This window comes from Marmota monax, unplaced genomic scaffold (assembly GCF_021218885.2).
Source record: "Marmota monax isolate L192 unplaced genomic scaffold, Marmota_monax_Labrador192_F-V1.1 WCK01_AAM20220418_F8-fsc00014, whole genome shotgun sequence".
Classification (NCBI taxonomy): Eukaryota; Metazoa; Chordata; class Mammalia; order Rodentia; family Sciuridae; genus Marmota; species Marmota monax.
The window spans coordinates 38,724,358-38,744,955 of record NW_026695222.1 but is presented as its reverse complement, the minus strand read 5'-3'; the positions used below and the strand labels follow the sequence as shown (position 1 = coordinate 38,744,955).

The window sequence follows — 20,598 nt, the reverse complement described above, 5'->3', positions numbered from 1 at the left end:
CAAAAAAAAAAGCAAATTGCAGGGACTGGGGATGCAGCTCAGTGATAGCGCACTTATCAAGTATATACAAAGCCCTGAGTTAGACTCCCCAGCACTATTTTAAAAAAAGCAAAAAAAAAAAAAAAACCCTGCATACAGAGAAGGCAACCACCATCCTCCATGAGAAAGGACTGCCTGGGCAGGTTGTGATGAGCAAACCGATATCACAGACAATAGAACCCCCGGGAGGCTGTGCACATGCTGGGGCAGCTTGGGCATTGACTGTAAGCACACAGGGCACTCTGCAGCTCCACCCACCGGGACTCAGCTTCGAGAAGGAACTGAGCAACACCAGGGAGGGGAACGGAGCCTTCTAGGAGCCTCCAGTCTGTTGCAGGTAGCAGGACCCTCTCTTCAGACACTGTTCCCCAAAAGCCCAGAGGCTAGAGCAGAAACAGAGCTCCACCTCAAGGCGGAAATCTGAGCCCCCGTCAGCCCAGACAGAATACAGCTCAGGACTTCGGAAACCAGAATGCTTCCAAGGACGCCCTGAGAGTATCTTCTTTCCTGTAAACTCATGGGCCCTCCTTGCTGAAAACAGACATAAATTTAATATTGCAGAATACGCAGACCCACAAACCTTCTCACATGACATTGGCGCCATCTGGAGAACTGGACAAAGCCAGAGAACCCACTCTGAGCCCACTCACTAGCGGCAACAGGTGCTCTCCCAAGTCTAAGGAGCCAGAGTTTTGCCCCTGTAAGTACCTGTGAGGCCCACACAGCCAAGCAGACCAGTCTGCTCCACAGCACACACACCAGTTCCTGTGTGGACTTTGCCATGCTGACTAGACCCAACAAGCAAGCAGCAGCATGCACCTGAGATGTACAGGCCCTGGAGGTAGCAGAGCAACATACCCCACAAACCCCAAGGACCCACTCCAAGGGGAATTTTGCAGGGTCCTGTGGTCTGGGATACACTGAAACACCTCTTATATGATGAAACTCAGCTGCTTCTTTCACAGCACCTATTATGGACATGGAAGATGACATTCAGGCCCCAGGCCCTAGCCCTGCACTGGGCCATCTCAGAGTAACCTTCTACCTAGTTCCCCATCACCCAGGCTCTTGGTGTGGTGGGCCTAAAGCAACAGACAGCTCAGCAGGCACACGATCTTCCAACCCCAGAGACCCAACAGCACTTGACTATGCTAGCCTCTGGGAAGGCTAACAGGAGAGCCTAAGCACTCTTCCAGGGGAAGAAAGCCTTGCCCTCCCGCAAACGCCTGTTGTCCTGCTGAAGGAAGCAGCCCTGGTGAGCAGCAAGCATATGATTAAGGGGCATGAGGTGACCAGAAAACACCCTCACCATGAACTCAGTGTTACCTGTAGACCAAGCCTCAAGGCTGGGTGGATGTGGCAGTGGCCTCATCAGATAAAATGGAAAGAAAGAGACAGGAGTGGACCAAAGGCAGGTACAGCACTGTTAAGCTGCCTAAGCCACAGAATGACACTGCCCATAACTGGGGCTGCTCAATCATCTGCCTCCCTTGGCCCATACTTGCAGCTTTGGGAACTAAGAAAGAAAAAGCCCTGAGGTTTATAGGATTCTGCATGGTACACTGGCACCAAACAACCCTGACTGATTCCTGTAGGGCACAGTCTCCTATTTAGGGTGGCAGCCAATCCTCCTGAACAGCAGGAACACTAAGAAAAACTCCCCAAAGCCAGGCCCCAACACTATCAGATGCAGTGTATGCCTGTGCACAGATGCCAGCCACATAGCAGAACACCAGTCTCAAAGGCACAGTGCTGCCTGCACAGGTCCCGAGGCCCTGAATCCCACTTCCACCCTGTGCACCAGCTGTCAGAAGCCTCATCCCAAGGCAGGAGGTGCTAACCAGGCACATGGCCACAGCTCCACCGTCTCTCTGGTTTCTTCATACACCATCCTTGATTCCCAGGGGGAAACCAAGATGCCACGATTCACTGGGAGATCATGTCTAAGGTCTAGAAGGTCCTGAGTCTCGGTTTAGTATTTCTAGGTATAAAAGTTAATGAGAGGGCTGGGTGCGGTGGCGCACCCCTATAATCCCAGCAGCTCAGGAGGCACAGGCAGGAAGATAGTGAGTTCAAAGCCAGCCTCAGCAATTTAGTGAGGCGCTAAACAATTCAGTGAGACCCTGTCTCGAATAAAATACAAAAGAGGGCTGGGGATATGATTCAGTGGTCAGGTGCCCCCGAGTTCAATCCCTTGTACCCACCCACCCCCTCAAAAAAAGTTAACAGGACTACAGTGGCCAGAACAGGCAAAACCAGCTCAGATGCAGACTTGCTGGAGGCAAAGTCTGGGTCCCTCTGTAGGCACAGCACTCAGCCAGGCACAGCGGAACGGAAGAAGAAGGAAGTCCTACCTCCAGCAGGCGGCATAAAAGGATTCTCCACACAAGGGAAGGCTGCCTATACACTAACTACCTCTCCCTGTGTGTGGGTGGGAGGGGATGCTGGAGACTGGGCCGGGGATGCTCTACTACTAAGTTACACCACCAGCTCTTTTTACTATGACACAGTGTCTAAGTTACCCAGGCTAGCCTCACACTTACCATCCTCCTGCCTCAGCCTCCAAAGTCATTGGACGTACACACAAGTGTCACCACTCCTGACTCCAGACTTCACCATTCCACGTTCAAGAACAGGGCATCCTGGTGGGACTGAACTGTGGAGTCCCTAACTTCACCTAGAGGAGGTGTGACAATCCCAAGACCCCATGTCTCCAACCTCTGGGAAAACCAGCACCTTTCATCAGGGGTTCAAGAGCAATCCACAGGAGCTGCTAAGACCAATCCCCGCTGAACAACTCAGTTCTTCACAGGGCTCCTAGGCTAAATACCTCCACAAGCTAAGACTACCCCACAGAAGCCTGACGCAGCAGCAGCATGTGAAACACTGAGTGCAGTCGGCCCAGGTGATGAAGCCACACACCACGAGTGGGCCAGAAATGGAAAAGCATTCTGAATATGAAGATATGACCACATGGGCTGGGGTTGTGGCTCAGTGGTAAGAGAGCTTGCCTAGCATGTGCAAGGCCCTGGGTTCAATCCTCAGCACCACATAAAAATAAATAAACAAAATAAAGGTATTGTGTCTAACTACAACTAAAAAATAAATATTTTTTAAAAAAGATATGACCACACAGTGGCCAACGGAACCTCCCATCCCATGGCCATCTGACCCTAAGGGAGGACACCCAGTGTACTGAGGGCTGTGCTATTCCTGTGCTCTCAGGCCACATCAGTGAAGCCACCAGAGGCTGCCTGCTTTGCAGACCTGAGCCTGTGGTCTCACTTCCATCACCACATTAACTGGCTGTGACAGTGATTCCCACACACCAGGGCTGGACTTGTCTTAGGGAGCTAAAGGAAGACAACTAATGGTCTGACCCCTCCAGGGCACTGTGCTCACTGGACACCCACTTGACCAAAGGACTCACAGGCCACAACACCTCTTCTGATTCTGACAACCCTCTTTTCCCAGATGGAAGACACTAAACTTGGAAGTCACCCACATGCCCAAAGTTATTCAGCATCCTCTTGTCTCAGACCAGAAACTAAAACTGTTGTTCTCCAAATAAAAGACTACGGTCCTAAAGCACTAGTGCAGGGGCAGTCACCTCCCTTTCACTGCCGAGCTCGTTAGTGGTACCTGTCTTAAAAGCTCACCAACAATTCAGTGCAGCAGCTCTGGGCTCTGCTGTAGTTACCTCAGATGAAGTATGCTGTTTTCAGAAACTCTCCAGGAGAAGGGGCCAGCCAGGACCAGGACCAGGGAGAAGCAGCAACGGCAAACCTGGTGATCTGAAGCTCCTTCACTCTGGTGCAGCAACTGTCTAAGTGAGCAGAGCCAGAAGGCCCCTCCCTGCAAGGCCCAAGAGGACCCTAGAAAGGCAATCCCTCCACAATCCCCAACACTCCTCCTCAGGTCTCATCTCCATGAACACACTCCCCTTTTAGATCTGAAGCCAACCAGAAATGGGATGGCATCATCCAGGTAATCTGGTGGTGAACAGGGAGTGACTAAAAACACATCTGTGACCCTCATCAGACTGGAAGGGGATATTCAGTAAGAGTTTTCCTAAATAAATAACACTAATTATCCAGCACTTAATGTACTTTTCATCAAAGAACTATTTTCCTGGCTGAAATAGACAAGAAGTTGAAGACAGTGTTAACTTTTTGCTCTTGGCCTTATTTTAAGACAGGCTCTAAGCATTACACACAAGAAAATAGACCATGAGACCCAACAGGAAACATGCTGGAATGCACAAGTCACATACTCAGGGAGAACTAGGATATAGAAAACACATACAGCAGACAGTAAGAGGGCGAAGACTACACATGTTAGATAAGGGATGTCCCACCCAAAAGCCCTTGCCTGCACAGACCTATCAGCACACAGTCCTAAGACATCTCTGATTCTCCTTCAAATTCACATCTGAAAATGGAGAGCAAGACAGACTCAACTGCACCTAGACTAAATACAGGCAGAACAAGACACCTACACAGCACGGTGCAGCACGGTGGCACACGCCTGCAATCCACGTTACTCAAAAGGTTGAGGCAGGAAGATGGCAAGTTTGAGGCCAGCCTGGACAACTTAGTATGACCCTGCTTCAAAATAAAAAGAATTGGGGATGTAGCTCAATGGCAGAACACTTACCTAGCATATATTAGGCCCTGAGTTCCATCCCTAGTACAGAAAGGAAGAAAGAAAGAAGACAGGCAGGTAGGCATGGACTATAAGGTCTGGTGGAGGCAGCCAAAGCAAATTCAAGCCAAAAAAGCAAAGCTGGAGGCATCACAACACCTGACATCAAATTATACTACAGAGCTACTGAAACAAAAACTGCATGGTTCTGGCATAAAAACAGACATGTAGAGGAGAGGTACAGAAGAGAAGACACAGACAAACCCACAGATAGTCATCTGATCCTTGATAAAGGTGCCAAAGACATACACTGGAGAAAAGATAGTCTTTATAACCAGTGGTGCTGGGAAAACTGGTTATCCACATGTAGAAGAATGAAACTGAGTCCTTTTCACTCACCACGCACAAAACCAACCCAAAATGGATCAAAGACCTTGGAACTAGACCAGAAACTATGCAACTCTTACAAGAAAATGTAGGGTCAACACTCCCAACACACAAGTATAATAACTTTCTTAATAAGACCCCTAAAGCTCAGGAAATAATGCCAGGAGTTAATAAATGGAATGGCATCAAATTAAAAAGCTTCTGCACAGCAAAGAAAATAATTAGGAATATTAACAGAGAACATACAGATTGGATAAAATCTTTGCTTATTACTGTTCTGACAGAAGATTAACATCTAGAATATATGAAGAACTCAAAAATTTATATAAAAAATCAAATAATCCAATTAATAGGGAAATGAATTAAATGGACATTTCTCAAAAGAAATATAAATGGCAAAAAAATACATGAAAAAATGTTCAACATCATTAGTAATTAGGGAAATGCAAATCAAAACTACCCTGAGATTTCATCTCACATGAGGCAGAATGGCAGCCGTCAAGAATACAAATAATAAGGGGCTGGGGATGTAGCTCAGTTGGCAGAGTGCTTGCACAAGGCCCTGGGTTCAATCCCCAGCGCCACAAAAAAAAAAAAAAAAAGAATGCAAATAATAAGCCAGGCATGGTAGCACATGCCTGTAATCCCAGCGACTCAGGAGGCTGAGGTAGGAAGACTGTGAGTTCAAAGACAGCTTCAGCAACTTAGTGAGGCACTGAGCAACTCAGCTAGACCTTGTCTCAAAATAAAATATAAAAAGGGGCTGGGGAGGACTGAGGTTATGGCTCAGCGGTAGAGTGCTCACCTAACATGTGTGAGCACCGGGTTTGATCCTCAGCACCACATATAAATAAATAAAATAGAGGTATTGTGTCCATCTAACAACTAAAAATAAAATTTTTTTAAAGGGGCTGAAGATGTGGCCCAGTGGTTAAGCACTCCTGGGGTTCAATCCCCAGTACCAAAAAAAAAAAAAAAACAAATATTAAGCAAAAAAAAAAAAAAATACAAACAATAATAAATGCTGGAGAAGATCTGGAGAAAAAGGGACACTTTTACACCACTGGTGAGATTGTAAACTAGTACAACTACTATTAAATCAATATGGAGGTTCCTCAAAAGAGTAGGCATGGAACCATAATATGACCCACTCCTCAGTATTTACCCTGAAGAATTAAAGTCATCTTACTACAGTGAAACATGCATACCCATGTTTGTAGCAGAACAATTCACAATAGCCAAAATATGGAACCAGCCTAGGTGTCTATCACTGGCTGAATAAATAAAGAAAATGTAGCATATACACAGTGGAATTTTATTCAGCCATAAAGAAAAACAAAATTATGCCATTTGCGGGAAAATGTTTAGGACTAGAGACCATTATGTTAAGCAAAAGAAGTCAAACTCAGAAGGTCAAGGGTCCTATGCTTTCTCTCACATAGAAACTAGAAAGAAAAAAGAAAAAGAAGTTGGGGGCAGATCTCATGAAAATCAAAAGCAGATCAGCAGAGGAAAGGGACCAAGGGGAAGGGGGCAAGTACTCGGAGTGAAATTGGCCAAATTATATTGTTATATGGTATGCATGTTCAAAAATGTAACAAGTCTCATCACGATGTACAACAATAATGCATCAATAAAAAAGTATGCAGTGAAGCACTAAGCAACTCAGAGAGACCCTGTCTCTAAATAAAATACAAAACAAGGCTGGGGATGTGACTCAGTTGTTAAGTGCTCCCGAGTTCAATCCCTGGTACAAAAAAAAAAAAAAAAAAAAAATGTGGTGGTAGGAGAAGCCTTGGTAGAGGGAGCAAGAATGCTCCTTTCATGAATTCCCAGTGATGAGCATCATATAAGCTGCCAACAAAGGCCACCTTCCAGGAGCCTGAGGCACAGCCTGATCCACACAGGAAGGAGCGCCATAACTGCAAACTCGGGTAGACCACGCAGTCAGCTCAGACTTACACCAAGCTACATCCTACCCACAGGCACTCCTCACCCTAGCACAGCACAGTCCTTCCCACAGGCACCCCATCCAGCCTCCAGAGCCCCCGAGGGGGTCTGGAACACAGTGTCCTCATCTGGAAGATGAAGAGTATCTGGAGGACAGACTGGCCAGCTTATGTGCTGGAGGAAACCAAGCGTTCCAACCAAGCCTCCGTCACGGTGGGCACTTCACACCTTGGTATCCCTCTCCTATGGAGTGTCCAAGAGCAGAGGCAATCCAGCTAGGAAAAAGCTTGGCAAATATCAGCAGCTCCTTACTCTCAGCATAAACCTTAGCCAAAAAAGATAAAAGTAAAACTACACTAAACATCCTGGGCCAAGGAGCAGAGTACCAGGAGTCAAGAAAGCACAGCTCCACCTTGGGATGAAAACCACAGGGATACCTCTTGTAGAGGACAGACCATGGGGACACCTCCTACAGGGCACAGGGACCATGGAGGGCAAGTAGGGACACTGACTATGGAAGCTATACGTCTTGTAGGGACGCAGAGACCAGAGGGCCCTCTAAGGGAGGCTTTGCCCTTACCCAAGGGAGGCTCACCTTTCCGAAGAACCCGCTTCTTTGCTCGAATGTCTGTTTCCAGCTCTGCAGCTCTGATGTAGATCCTGACAGACTGTGGGAGATGGCGGACAGCTTGGGCCACCACAGCCTTGGCCGTGTCCCCCGGCTGCAACCTGGCTGCTTCTAGCCAGACATCTTCACTCTGGGGCAGGAAAAAGAAAAAAAGCAGTGAGGCATGTGCAGACTGGGAGCCACAGTGGAGCAGTAGGTACTCGGGCACATATTCGATCAGTCAGCTTAGCCACACTCACCTACACCAGGACTCTCCCTGCAACACCAAGGCGTAGAAACACGGCTGCCACATGTCTAACGAAAGACATGTGCAACCACACTTCTCAAAAAGAGTATAATTACATTCTGCAGGGTTACCCCACAAAGCAGAGACTGTATCTGACGGAAATTTGTGCCTGATTCTTGGGTAAGTCCCCTTGGATCCTTTTTCACTATCAGTCTGCACAATAAAGTACATGGCACTCAATAGGGCTTCATGAAACCTTTTTTTTTTTTTTTTTTAGTTTTAAGTAGACACAATATCTTTATTTTGCATTTATGTGGTGTTGAGGATCAGACTCAGTGCCTCAAGCATGCTAGGCAAGCGCTCTAACCCTGAGCCACAACCCAAACCCCTTTCACAAAACTTTTTAAGCTTGTCTGGTCATTCCACCTTCAAAAATGCAAGCACTGTCCAGGAGTCCACCTGTAATCCCAGCAACTCGGGAGGCTGAGGTAGGAGGAATACAATTTCAAAGCCAGCCTCAGCAACTTATTGAGGCCCTAAGCAACTCAGGGAGACCCTGTCTCTAAACAAAATACAAAAAAGTCTGGGGATGTGGCTCAGTGGTCAAGTGTCCCTGCGTTCAATCACAGAACCAGGGGGAAAAAAAAAAAAAAAACCCAAGCTAGACACGTGGTGGAGCAAGCCTGTAATACCAGCAGCTCAGGAAGCTGAGGCAGAAGGATCACGAGTTCAAAGCCAGTCTCAGCAAAAGCAAGGCACAAGCAACTCACTGAGACCCTGTCTCTAAAACAAATATATTATAGGCCTGGGGATGTGGCTCAGTGTTCAAGTGGCCGAGTTCAATCACCAGTACCAAAAAAAAGCACTAGCATACTCTAATATTCTCCTAAGTGTTAGCATCGTCCTTAGGTTTTTTTTTGTTTTTTTTTTTTTTTTTTTTTTAAATATTTATTTATTTATTTTAGTTTTTGGTGGACACAACATCTTTGTTTGTATGTGGTGCTGAGGATCGAACCCGGGCCCGCACGCATGCCAGGCGAGTGCGCTACCACTTGAGCCACATCCCCAGCCCCTGTCCTTAGGTTTTTTACATCATGTGGCACAACAAACTACCCAGTTTCACTCTTACCTGCCATTAAAGGGAAAGGGGATCAGCTTCACTCCATGTGGAAACCAGAGAAGCCAACACCCTCCCCTAAGCTGCCTTACCCTCTGTACTTAAGGAAAAGGACTTGCTAGCTTCAGTCTACTCCTATAGGTATCCTGCATGGTATAGACACATACACAGTCCCTCAGGGGTAGCAATCTTGACGCTGTCCAGGAAAATACCCTACAATGGGCTTCACCTTGGGGCACATCTCTGTTCCCTTCATGATGAGGTTCCGAGCGACTTGTAGCTTCCCAGTCACTTCCTCCAGGCGGGCTGACGCAATCCAGGCTGGCGGGTGATGAGGGTTCGTCTCCCGAACAGACTTGAGGAGCAGTCGTGCCTTCTTGATGTCACTGTTGAGAGCAAAAATGCAGTACTGAGCCACACTGCCAGGGGAGCACCCAAGACCAGGAAGAAAGTGTCTATGTCACAATGTACTAAGCAATCGACTCAGCAATGCAAGCCAACCAAAATTCCCGACAGCACTACTCCAAGCCTGTTTAACGTCCATGCAGATAATTCTGAACATCAAAAACCACTTTCTAGCTCAGCCAAGGCACTGACTTTGAATGATATGTGTAAAACACTTACCACACCCACTCAAATGGAAAATATATACTTTAAAAGGAAAACCAAACTATGTCATTTCTTAGAACATCTATCCCATATTTTGACTGCATATTGTCAAAAAAAACCCAAAAAACAAACCTTAAAACATTCTAAGCAACAGGAGTTCCCATCCCAAATGACCAACTCTGCACATCACTCACTTGATATCCCCGCCATGGGTGGGGATCATGGAGTTGAGATCCGTCAGATAGCCTTTAGGGTCCACAACAGTCTGTCCACTCACTGAATCAGACACCTGCAACACAGGACAAGCAAAAAAATCAGCTGGACGCAACCAGGCCCATGCAGAACAAATGCTCATAGGGCCCCTGGAACAAGTCCTACCAAGAGCCCTGACCCAGTGGGGAGTCATGAAAAGAGGAAAATAACATTGATTCAGATGACAATTTGTGATGATGAATTTTTTCTACATGGAAAAGACACATTAAAAATGGCTAGGAGTAAGGCTGGGGCTGTAGCTCAGTGGTAGAGCGCTTGCCTCGCAGGTATGAGGCCCTGGGTTCCACCCTTAGCACCACATAAAAATAAAGATATTAAGGGGCTGGGGATGTGGCTCAAGCGGTAGCACGATTGCGCTCGCCTGGCATGCGTGCGGCCCGGGTACGATCCTCAGCACCACATACAAAGAAAGATGTTGTATCTGCTGAAAACTGAAAAAAAAAAAAAAAAATTAAAATTCTTTCTCTCTCTCTCTCTTTAAAAAAAATAAATAAATAAAGATATTTAAAAAAAAAAAAAAAAAAAACCCTGGGATATTTATCTCAAAAAAAAAGAATGGCTGGGAGCAGTGGCACACACCTGTAATCCCAGAGGCTAGGGAGACTGATATAGGAGGATCACAAGTTCAAAGTCAGCCTCAGCAAAAGTGAGGCGCTAAGTAATTCAGTGAAACCCTGTCTCTAAATAAAATACAAAATAGGTTGGGGATGTGGCTCAGTGGTTGAGTGCCCCTGAGTTTAATTCCCAGTACCAAAAAAAAAAAAAAAGAACCAATAAGGAGAGAAACCCAGAAATCAAAAAAGATTGGTGATTGCAAGGTTCGGTTTGGGTTTTAGTACCCGCTTTTAATTTTTTTTTTTTTAAGGGAAGCCCACAACAATGTAGGTATTTCTCTCTCTTTTTTTTTTTTTTTTTTAAGAGAGAGTGAGAGAATTTTTTTTAATATTTATTTTTTAGTTTTCGGCGGACACAACATCTTTGTTTGTATGTGGTGCTGAGGATCGAACCCGGGCCACACGCATGCCAGGCGAGCGCGTTACCGCTTGAGCCACATCCCCAGGCCCTGAGCTTTTAATTTTTTAATTTGAGATGGGGTCTTGCTAAGTTGCTTAGGGTCTCACTAAGTTGCTAAGGCTGGCCTTAAACTCACAATCCTCCTGTCTCAGTCTACAGAGGTCACTGGGATTCTCCTGAGCTGCTGGGATTACACGTATGAACCACCTACCTAGCTTGGAATTTTTTTTGAAGTTTGTGAAATATTCACACGTGATTCTCCAAACACAAATGGAAGATTATACACATCACTCTGAAACTGTTTTTTTTTTTTTTTTTATTGGTACCAAGGATTGAACCCAAGGGCACTCAACCACTGAGCCACATCTCCAACCCTTTGTATATTTTTAGAGACAGGGTCTCACTAAGTTGCTTAGGGTCTTGCTAAGTTGCAGAAGCTAGCTTTGAAGTTGTGATTCCTCCTGCCTCAGCCTCCCAAGCCATTGGATCACAGGCCTATGCCACTGTACCCAACTGCAAATGGTTTTCTTTTTTTTTTTTTAAATCTTTTATGTTTTTAAAGTATTTATTGAGTTGAAGATGAACACACAAACTATCTTTATTTTTTTATGTGGTGCTGAGAATCAAACCCAGTGCCTCACACATGTGAGGTAAGCACTTTACCGCTGAGCTACAGCCTCAGCCCCTGAAACTGGTTTTCATATGCATGATTATTTCTCCTAGTTTACTGGGTCTTTTGTTGACTTTACAGTGTTTTCCATTATGCAAAAATTCTGAATTTCACCATAAACAAATCTGAAACATTTCCCTTCGGGGTTTTTAATGTGTGTTTCAGAACCAGAAAGGGTTCCCTACTGCACTAGGTCCAGCACCCAGTAGTCTCTAGAGTGGAGTGCCCATTCACTTTAGAGCTGGGTGGCAATTTAGTGAAATACAGAAAGAAAACATTTAATTTTTAAATAAAAAGAAAAGACAGGTCTGGGGGTGTAGCTCAGTGGTAGAACACTTGCCTAGCATTCACGAGGCCCTGGGTTCCATCCCCAGCACCACAGAAAAAAAGAGAGAAAGACATTAAGCTCTATCAACTGAGACATATTGCTTGTCACAAGCACCCTCATCATCTCAGTTGGCCCTAGGTCCAGAGTGGAAGAGGATGGTAGTCAATGTCACATAGGTCTGGCCCTTTGGATGCGGCCCTGGGTGCACTGTGCTTGCCTGGACTATAGGTACACGCAGTCCTCACCTGAACACAGAATTCTATCTATTTTTGTAACAGAAAAAAGACTCTTTACTTTTTTCTTTTCCTTTTTGGTACTGGGGATTGAACCCAGGGGTGCTCTACCACTGAACTACATCCCTAGCCCTTTTTATTTTGAGACAGGGTCTCACTGTGCCTGGTCTTGTTGGGTTTGTTTGTTTAAATAACATACATTTTTAAATATCTTTTTTAAAAATTTATGTTTTAGTCATAGATGGACACAATACCTTTATTTATTTATTTTTATGTGGTGCTGAGGAGCAAACCCAGTGCCTCAAATATGTGAGGCAAGCACTCTACCACTGAGCCCCAGCCCCAGCTGGGTTTTTAAAACAATCTTAATAGCTTTATAATCAGGTAACAAGATTTTCAGAGTTATCCATAGAAAAACACCCAGGGCCACTCACCTGGCTCAGCCTCATGTCCATCAGGGTGTTCCTTGCTTGGCCAATCTTCCTCATGTCCAGCTCACCTGTGCCTGGCGTCATCAGTCCTGGGGTCATCCCACCTGGGTATGGAGTGTTCAGTCCACCTGGGTATGGCGTGTTCAGACCCCCAAATTGCTGGAAGGTAAAGGATAAAACACTGGTTTGCACTTTCATGTGAACTTCATCTTCCCTGAAATAGTCCCACAGGGGCTCACAGGCCCAGCTGTGCAGACTCAGCCACAGCACACCTACTGAGCTGCACGCACACTCAACCCATTGCTCCCACCTGACCTGTCCAGACCCCAGAGCCCCATTTGCCTTCTTTTCAGATGCTCACAGTTTGCCGGGGATCCACAGAAGTATGATTTTCCCCAGTCTGTAAATGCTTTGCAAAGAAACTATCAGGAACAGGGGTCAGCTTCTCATAACGTGGATTCCGTTGGCGTTTGTTTCTTGCATCACCAACTTCTGGGATGCTTAGCCACTCTTCCTCTGTGACCTCTGCCAGCTTCCTCTGGAAACACAGTCCAAAGCATGAATCATCAACAGAAGTTCATGGCTCAGGTAGGGCTACACTCACCTTCCTACAACCTGCAGAGCAGCAGGCCTTAGAGAGGACTTTGATGCAGAAATGGCCTTCTACTACACTTAAGAGAAATCCATTTATTGGATCTGTTCTATGGAATTAAAATATAAATTATTCTATCAAAGCATAGGTACAGTGGTGCACACCTATAATCCCAGCAACTCAGGACGCTGAGGTAAAAAAATCAAAAGTTCCAGGCCAGCCTGGGTAACTTAGGGAGACCCTGCCTCAAAATAAGAAAGGGGCTAGGATGTAGCTTAGTGTTAGAGCACCCCTGGGTTTGATCCCCAATACTGGGAGGCAGTGGGGAGCCCAACAGGCACAGTTTAGAAAACCTTACTTACAGGGCTGGGGTTGTGGCTCAGTGGCAGATACTCAGCACCACACAAAATGAATAATAAAATAAAGGTATTGTTGGGGCTGGGGTTGTAGCTCAGTGGTAGCGTGCTTGCCTAGCATGTGTGATACACTGGGTTCGATTCTCAGCATCACATACAAATAAATAAAATAAAGGCCCACCAACAACTAAAAATTAAAAAAAAAAAAAAGGTATTGTGTCCATCTACAACTAAAAATAATTTTTTTAAAAAGAAAATCTTACATTCAAATGAAGTTAAAATTACACAAAAATAAGTTTACTGTTCCCACCTTTTGCAATAGGTGAAGGAAAGGTGTTTTGTTTTTTAAACATACACATAATTAAATGTACTAAAGTACAAACCTTCTAAGCAATTAAGTAAAGCACAGTTAGTAAAATCTCATCAACTCCACAGCAAAGCAGCCAGGCCCTTTGCTCAGGCTACGTATATCAGAAACACACCAGCCAGGCAAAGCACCTGAAGCCCCAGCACGCAGGAGGCTGAGAGGAGTTAAAGAGATCAGTTTGGGCAACGTAACAAGGAGTTAAAGAGACCAGTCTGGGCAATGTAACAAGACTATTACCAAAAAAAGGGTGGAGGATGTGGTGTGGCTATGGCAGAGAGCTTACCTAGATCAGACATGAGGCCCTGGGTTCAATTCCCAGCACTACAAAAAAAAAAAAGAAGAAGAAAGAAACAGCATGCCACACCATCTGCTTACTTTGAGATCTGAAAACTGCTGCTGAATTTTAGGGCGTTCCATCCGGTACTTCTCAATTTCTTCTTTCTCCCTTTGCTCTCTATGAAATAAAATATGTACCTGCATTAGAAATATTAGGGACCCATGTCTGTAATCCCAGCAGCTTGGGAGGCTGAGACAGGAGGATCACAAGTTCAAAGCCAACCTCAGCAAAAGCAACTCAGTGAGACCTGTCTCTAAATAAATAAAATACAAAATGGGGCTTAGGATGCGGCTTAGGGGTTGAACTAAAGATTGAACTCATGCCCCTGAGTTCTATCTCTGGCACCCCACCTCAAAAAAGAAAGAAAGAAACACTGTGTCCATTCCAAAACAAAGCTGGCTAGTTATATACCTAATTAAATCACCAAAAAAGAATACTTTCATACTAAGCTGCTTAGTCAAGTGCATATTAAGGCAACTATGGAAACATTTATATACATAATAATTCAACTATCTACCAAATGAAAATAGGCAGAAATTTGATAAAATAAAAAGAAGTTATCTTACTTTGATATACAGTTGCTTGAGTTACAATGGAGTTCTGTAGCAATAAACCCATCACAAGCTGAAAATTTCCCAAGTCAAAAATCCATGTAAATGGATGCTTCTCATTCTCAAGACAGCCCGCACTCTCCCTTGAAAGTCTATCTACCTTCCTAAATAAACCTGCCTATGCAAAAAAAAAAAAAAAAGTGCGTAATACCCCTACTCTACTGAACACATGAGCTTTGCAGAACACACCACAGAGCGCTAGGCATCATTCCTTAGATTGCATGGATAACCAGGAGCTGCTCAGCATCGCAAGGAAGTATCTTGCCACCTATCACTAGCTCTAGAAAAGATCAAAATTCAAAGTACAGTTTCTGTTGAATGCATACTGCTTTCATACCATCTGTAATGTTGAAAATCATGAGTCAAACCTTTTTAGAGGGCAACCATCTATAAATTCTTCCATTTGAACACAAGTATATTCACTGCTTTAAAATTCACAAATTCCCTAAGGCCAGCCTATGAATGTTCAACTCAGAAGCAAAACTGAAACACTATGAGAGGTCCCTATATATATAAAGCCTTCAACTTATCTCGCCCCATCTGCCAGGTCAGATGGTTTGTATCACCATCCACGTAACTTTTTCAGGGACACAGGGCTATGGATCATTTAGAACTAAGCTTAGACAAACCAAATCAATCTACCAGGAGTTGATATGAACCAACTAGCTACAACTTTTTAAAATGAGATTTAAATTTTCCTCTATAAAGAAAAAGGAAAACATCCTTTGGTAGGAACATAAATTGGTAGGAATTTATGTGTAATCTGATAAATGGACTGAAGGAGCAGGGCATGGTGGCAGAACCCTGTAATCCTGGCTACTCAGGAGGCTAAGGCAGTAGGAATGCAAGTTCGAGACCAGCCCAAAAGCTAGTTGCCCTGCCTAGGCAACTTAGTGAGGCCCTATCCCAAAACAAAAATTTTAAAAGGGCTAAGGATGTGGTTCAGCAGTAGAGATCTGCCTTGCATGTGTGATGCCCTGGGTTCCATCACCAGTACTGGGGGGAAAAAAAGAGAGAGAAAGAAAGAAAAACAACAAAAAAGGCAAGGGGTGCAGCTTAGTGGCAGAGTGCTTGCCTAGCATGTGCAAACCCCTGGTTTTGATCCCCAGCACCATCAAAAACAAAAAGCAATAGAAAGAGAAAAAAGAAGTATTAATAGTTACTTTCTGGGCTTATAAAGAAACACACTTCATCTCATTTTTCTAATCCTCTATAATGAGAAATTTGGGGGTGTTTGTTTGTTTTTTACTCTTGCACTAGGTATTGAACCCAAGCTAGGCAAACACTCTACCGCTGAGCTACACCCCCAATCCTTTTTAATTTGAGACAAGGTCTCATTAAGTTGCCCAGGCTAGCCCTGAATTTATGATCCTCCTGCCTCAGCCTCCCATGCACCTAGGATTACTGGCATGTACCACCAAACACAGGTAAAAATGTAACTTCCTATTACAATAAATTAGAAACTTGCAAACCAATATAATGCCTTTTTATACATTGTAGCATCTTATGTTTACTTCACTAAGTTCCCCAGAATAAGGACAAAGGATTCAGAAAGCTGCCACATCAATTGGCACACTGAAGTAACATCAACAACAGAGATGCAGAACACCCACCTCAGAGGCCTGCAGAGAAAGTCTCCTCTCCAACAGGTACCAAGGACAGAGCTTGCCTGAGTTGGCACCATAGGAACCTATATCCAAAGCCTGCTTCTCATAGACTTCCTGATGTCTGCCCCTCCCACCAGCCCAACTTGGTTAAATTACTCCCAACCCTATAGCCACATACAACACTGACATGTGGAACAAGTTTTCAAACCACAACTACCATAAAATCTGTATATTAATTTTCAAATTATTTAACATAGATTAATCAACATCACTCTCCATTTCATGGATAACTCTAATGTCTAGTCAAAGTAATACCCCAAATTCTGATTTGAGAGGTATTCAGGCTATAGAGTTCTTAAGTTTCACTGTAGCCCCCAGACCCAGCTGACCCAGACCAAGACCCATGCTGCCTTGAAGCTAAGCTGATACATACTAATCCTACAACTCTTCTCTTAGTCTAAAGTCAGTGCAAAACTTATTCTGTCAGATAAAAACAGCATTAATTTACCTTCTTTCTTTTCTTCTTTCATCCATCCTTTTATCCAGAGCTGCATAAATAGCATCCGCTTCCTCATCATCTTTCTCATAGGGCCCACTGGAAAAGAGGCTCCCAGCATAGCCATTAAACTAAGAACCAAACAATACATTAAAAGAGTCAGTGCTCCCTTGAGCATAATCCCACCAACTCAAAGGACTTTCCAGATGTAAATTACTTGCCAACTGCTTTTTATAGGACAATCCCAAATTGAGAGCCAGTCTATAGCCAACTGATCAATACTCTTCAAGTGCCAAGGGCGTGAGAGACAGAGGAGCTGGTCTAGCTGGAAGAGACTTAAAAAGACTAAATGTGATGGGGAATCCTGGAACGGGTCCCATGCCAGGAAAAGGACATTTATGGAAACAGCGTACAATTCAAACAAGAGCTGTAGATGAGTGAGCACTATGGGGCCAACATTAGTTTCCAGGTCTCAGTAGCTGTATTAAGATAATGGAACATGGACGAAAAGGAGCTTAGTGAAGAGTTTTAGGAACTTTTTTTTTTTTTTACTTCTCTTGGTACTATTTTAGCAAGAACCTAAAAGTTTAAAATTATTTCTGCCAAGCACAGTAGTACACTCCTATAATCTCAGTGACACAAGAGGCTAAGGCAGGAGTATCACAAGGTCAAGGCCAGCCTTGGCAACTTAGTAAAACCTTATCTCAAAAAAATAAAAAGGGTTAGGAATGTTGCTTAGTGGTAGAGCACCCCTGGAGAAGGAAGGAAAGAAGGGAAGGAAGGAGGAAAAAAGAAAAGACTGGTTTCAAAGTTAAAGTTCCATAAAAATTATTTTCCTAGGAGCTGGAGCTATGGCTCAGTGGTAGAGTGCTCGCCTAACATGTGCAAGGCACTGGGTTCAATCCTCAGCACCACATAAAAATAAACAAACAAAATAAAGGTATAAAAAAAAAATCACATCCATCTTAAAAAAAAATATTTTCGTAGGAGGAAAGACATCATTTATTAGAAGCCATCTAGAAAAACTCAACTGAACCACGAGCTAAGGGGCAGGCACTGAAGCCAGATCAAGTAAACACCAACACCATCATTAATGACCAGCAGGGCAATGTACCAATAGGACATTCAGACATTTGTAAGTACATCTCTACTGAAAAGATGAAAAAGAGGCTCATGTCTGTTTTTACTGTTCCCTTCTCACACAGTTAAAGGAATCTATGAATCAGAGCACCTCATCATGGAAGCCAGTCAGCCCTTCTGACTGGTGGAAGGCAGCACAGAAGCCCCACAAAAGTCACCTCATCATAGTTGGTGTCATTCAGATCTTCATCATCATCATCAGCAGCCTGGTTTTTCTTCATCTGGTCCCCCACTGTTCTCTTGCCTGGTGGTGCATGGCGATCATCCACAGGATCATTTGCATCCCGGGCCGGCCCAATGTCTGACCGGGTGGTGAAACCAGTGGCACTGCAGGAAGATGCCCATTACCTAGATGGTCCTATAGTAACATCTCTTTTTCTAACACCTCTGAGAATTTCCAAACATTCTGCTGGCAGTAAACCATGCTTTCTAACCATGCTGAGCACCACTGATCTTCTCTGCTTGCCTTATGTTTCCACCCCAACCCCCACCATCACCCCAAGGTTTGTCCCTTTCTCCTCCATGTGAATTACCAGGTCTCAGATCTCACTCCTCCCAAGTCCCAGCCTCACATTTCCAACAGCCTGCTGAGCACCCCCATCCAACTAGGTCAAACCAAGGCCCTCTCTGGACCCTGCAGCTACTCTCAGCTGTCCCTGCTGTTAATAGCAGCAGTGTAGCCCCAGGCATCAAAACATCATCTTAACCTCCCTCTTCAGCCTTCTCCACCCCACCGACCCTCAAGTACTACTGATCCTACCTCCAAATCCCCCCTCCTCAAATTACACCACAACTGGCAAACCAGCTGGCCATACCTACTCCTAATCTTTGTATTGCTCTACCAGATGATTCTTCCCCAAACACAGTTCTGACTGAGGCATTCTTTGGTATCACCGGCTCTCTGAAGCCTACAGGCCTCTTTGACCTCCTACAGCTCCATTTCACTCACTTTGGACTCCTTGCTGTCCCCTGGTTTTTTTGATCCTTCCATTTTTAACCCTTTAACTGCCTATACACAAAATGCCAGTTTCTCTTCTAGTCCTGCCACATCTGATACATTCAAATCTACCTTTTTCTAATCTCTGGAATCCCCACGTTCTAAATCTGTTCCTCTTCATACACTTAGTTATATAAGCATCAAACTTCCTCTGATAAACTGCTGGCCCTCTGAAAAATGGTGACACATCTGTGTTCTGTGTGCCCCTGGGGCAGTTTCTGACACCACTACCAAATGAGACCCACTTTTTGCTTCAGATAACCAAGAAGAACTCTAAGAACTGCTTATTTATCCAATAAGTAACGGTGGTCATCTGTGAGGCAGGCATGGGTCACCCAGGCACCAGCCCGCCTGCCCCCAGGAGCTGAGACTGAACAGACAACCTAAAGGGACCAATACTAAATAGAAAAGATCAGTCGTGCTCAAAGCAAGAAAGGGCTAACGTGCTCCTACTTCACATCAGGACCTTATCTACTCCTCAGGGTTGACTTGCATGCCGTCAATACCCACTTTAGACAGCAAAACGAGGGCTCAGGGCCCGGGGTGGTTAAGTCTCAAGTCACAGCTCCTAGTGGCAGGCTAGGCTCATGGCCAGGTCTGCGACCTACACGGATTAAACCAGACGGTCCAGCAGGCTGCAGACTGGCGGCGGACCCTAATTTATTTTCGGTGCATCTTCCGCGTCCTGCGTCCAGGGAGAAACGCGGGCAGCCAGCACGGTCCTCCTCCGGGACCCCCTCCCGCGCCCCACGCCCCGCCCCAGGCCTCACCCCCGGCCCAGCCCCGGCACGTAGCCGAGGGGCGCGGGCATGCCCAGGAACGGCTTCTTCTTCTTGTTCATGGCAGCGGAGGTGCCCGCGGCGGAGCAGAGCAAAAAAGCAGCCTCCGGGCGCGAAACACCGCAGACGTCTCGGTCGCTGCCGCAGGAAGCGTCGCGTCCGTCACGTCACCGGCGCCCCGGAAGCAGAGCGCGCGGCCCCGCCCTCCTGACTCTCGGGCGGAAGTCCATGCCGCAGCGCTTCCGGTTGCGTTGCGGGGCGCGCCTGCGGCGGGCGCGGGCTCGCGAGAGCCTGCCTGTGGCGCGGTGGCGGCGTTGGCGGCGTTGGCGGCCCCGAGCGATCAGGGACCGCAGACGCTCCGCGTCCTGTGAGTGCAGGGCCGGGGCCGGTCCCTGGGGCCGTCCTGCCCCTCGCAGATCCCGTCGCACCTGTCCTGCTGTGCAGAGCTGGTGGGGAACAGCGGGCGCGCTTCGCGTCCGGATCCTGGGCCCCCCTAGGGCACCGTCCCCTGTGGTCCTGCCCGGCCCGGTGTGGCCTGAACGTCCGCGCTCCTGCAAGGCTGAGGAAAAGAAGTGAATGCACCTCTCCCTGTGTGTAGGCTGGCGTCACAAACGTGTGGACTCCTCTATGCCCTTGCCTTGGATTGATGCACTCCACTCCTCTGCACACATTTTTGCCTATCCAGTGCAATTCTGCCCCTGCTACGAGACGCCAACCCTACCAACACCTGGGGAGAGCACCCAGGCTTTTGGGCACAACAGGCAAAA

At 45.8% G+C, this 20,598-nt stretch overlaps 1 protein-coding gene across 1 annotated transcript in view; it reads right to left on the bottom strand.

Moving 5' to 3' along the window:
- The window catches only part of Prpf6 (pre-mRNA processing factor 6), a 47,408-nt gene extending 27,387 nt beyond the window's left edge, over positions 1 to 20,021 (bottom strand). Inside the window, exons 1-9 of the mRNA XM_046433499.2 lie at positions 19,823 to 20,021; positions 18,214 to 18,382; positions 16,928 to 17,046; positions 14,240 to 14,318; positions 12,911 to 13,087; positions 12,553 to 12,708; positions 9,795 to 9,889; positions 9,221 to 9,377; positions 7,616 to 7,778 (exon numbers count right to left, since the gene is read on the bottom strand). Coding sequence (XP_046289455.1) covers positions 7,616 to 7,778; positions 9,221 to 9,377; positions 9,795 to 9,889; positions 12,553 to 12,708; positions 12,911 to 13,087; positions 14,240 to 14,318; positions 16,928 to 17,046; positions 18,214 to 18,382; positions 19,823 to 19,893 — 1,186 coding nt within the window. The 5' untranslated portion in view covers positions 19,894 to 20,021. The remainder of the gene's footprint in view (positions 1 to 7,615; positions 7,779 to 9,220; positions 9,378 to 9,794; positions 9,890 to 12,552; positions 12,709 to 12,910; positions 13,088 to 14,239; positions 14,319 to 16,927; positions 17,047 to 18,213; positions 18,383 to 19,822) is intronic.
- Positions 20,022 to 20,598: the final 577 nt, after the last annotated feature.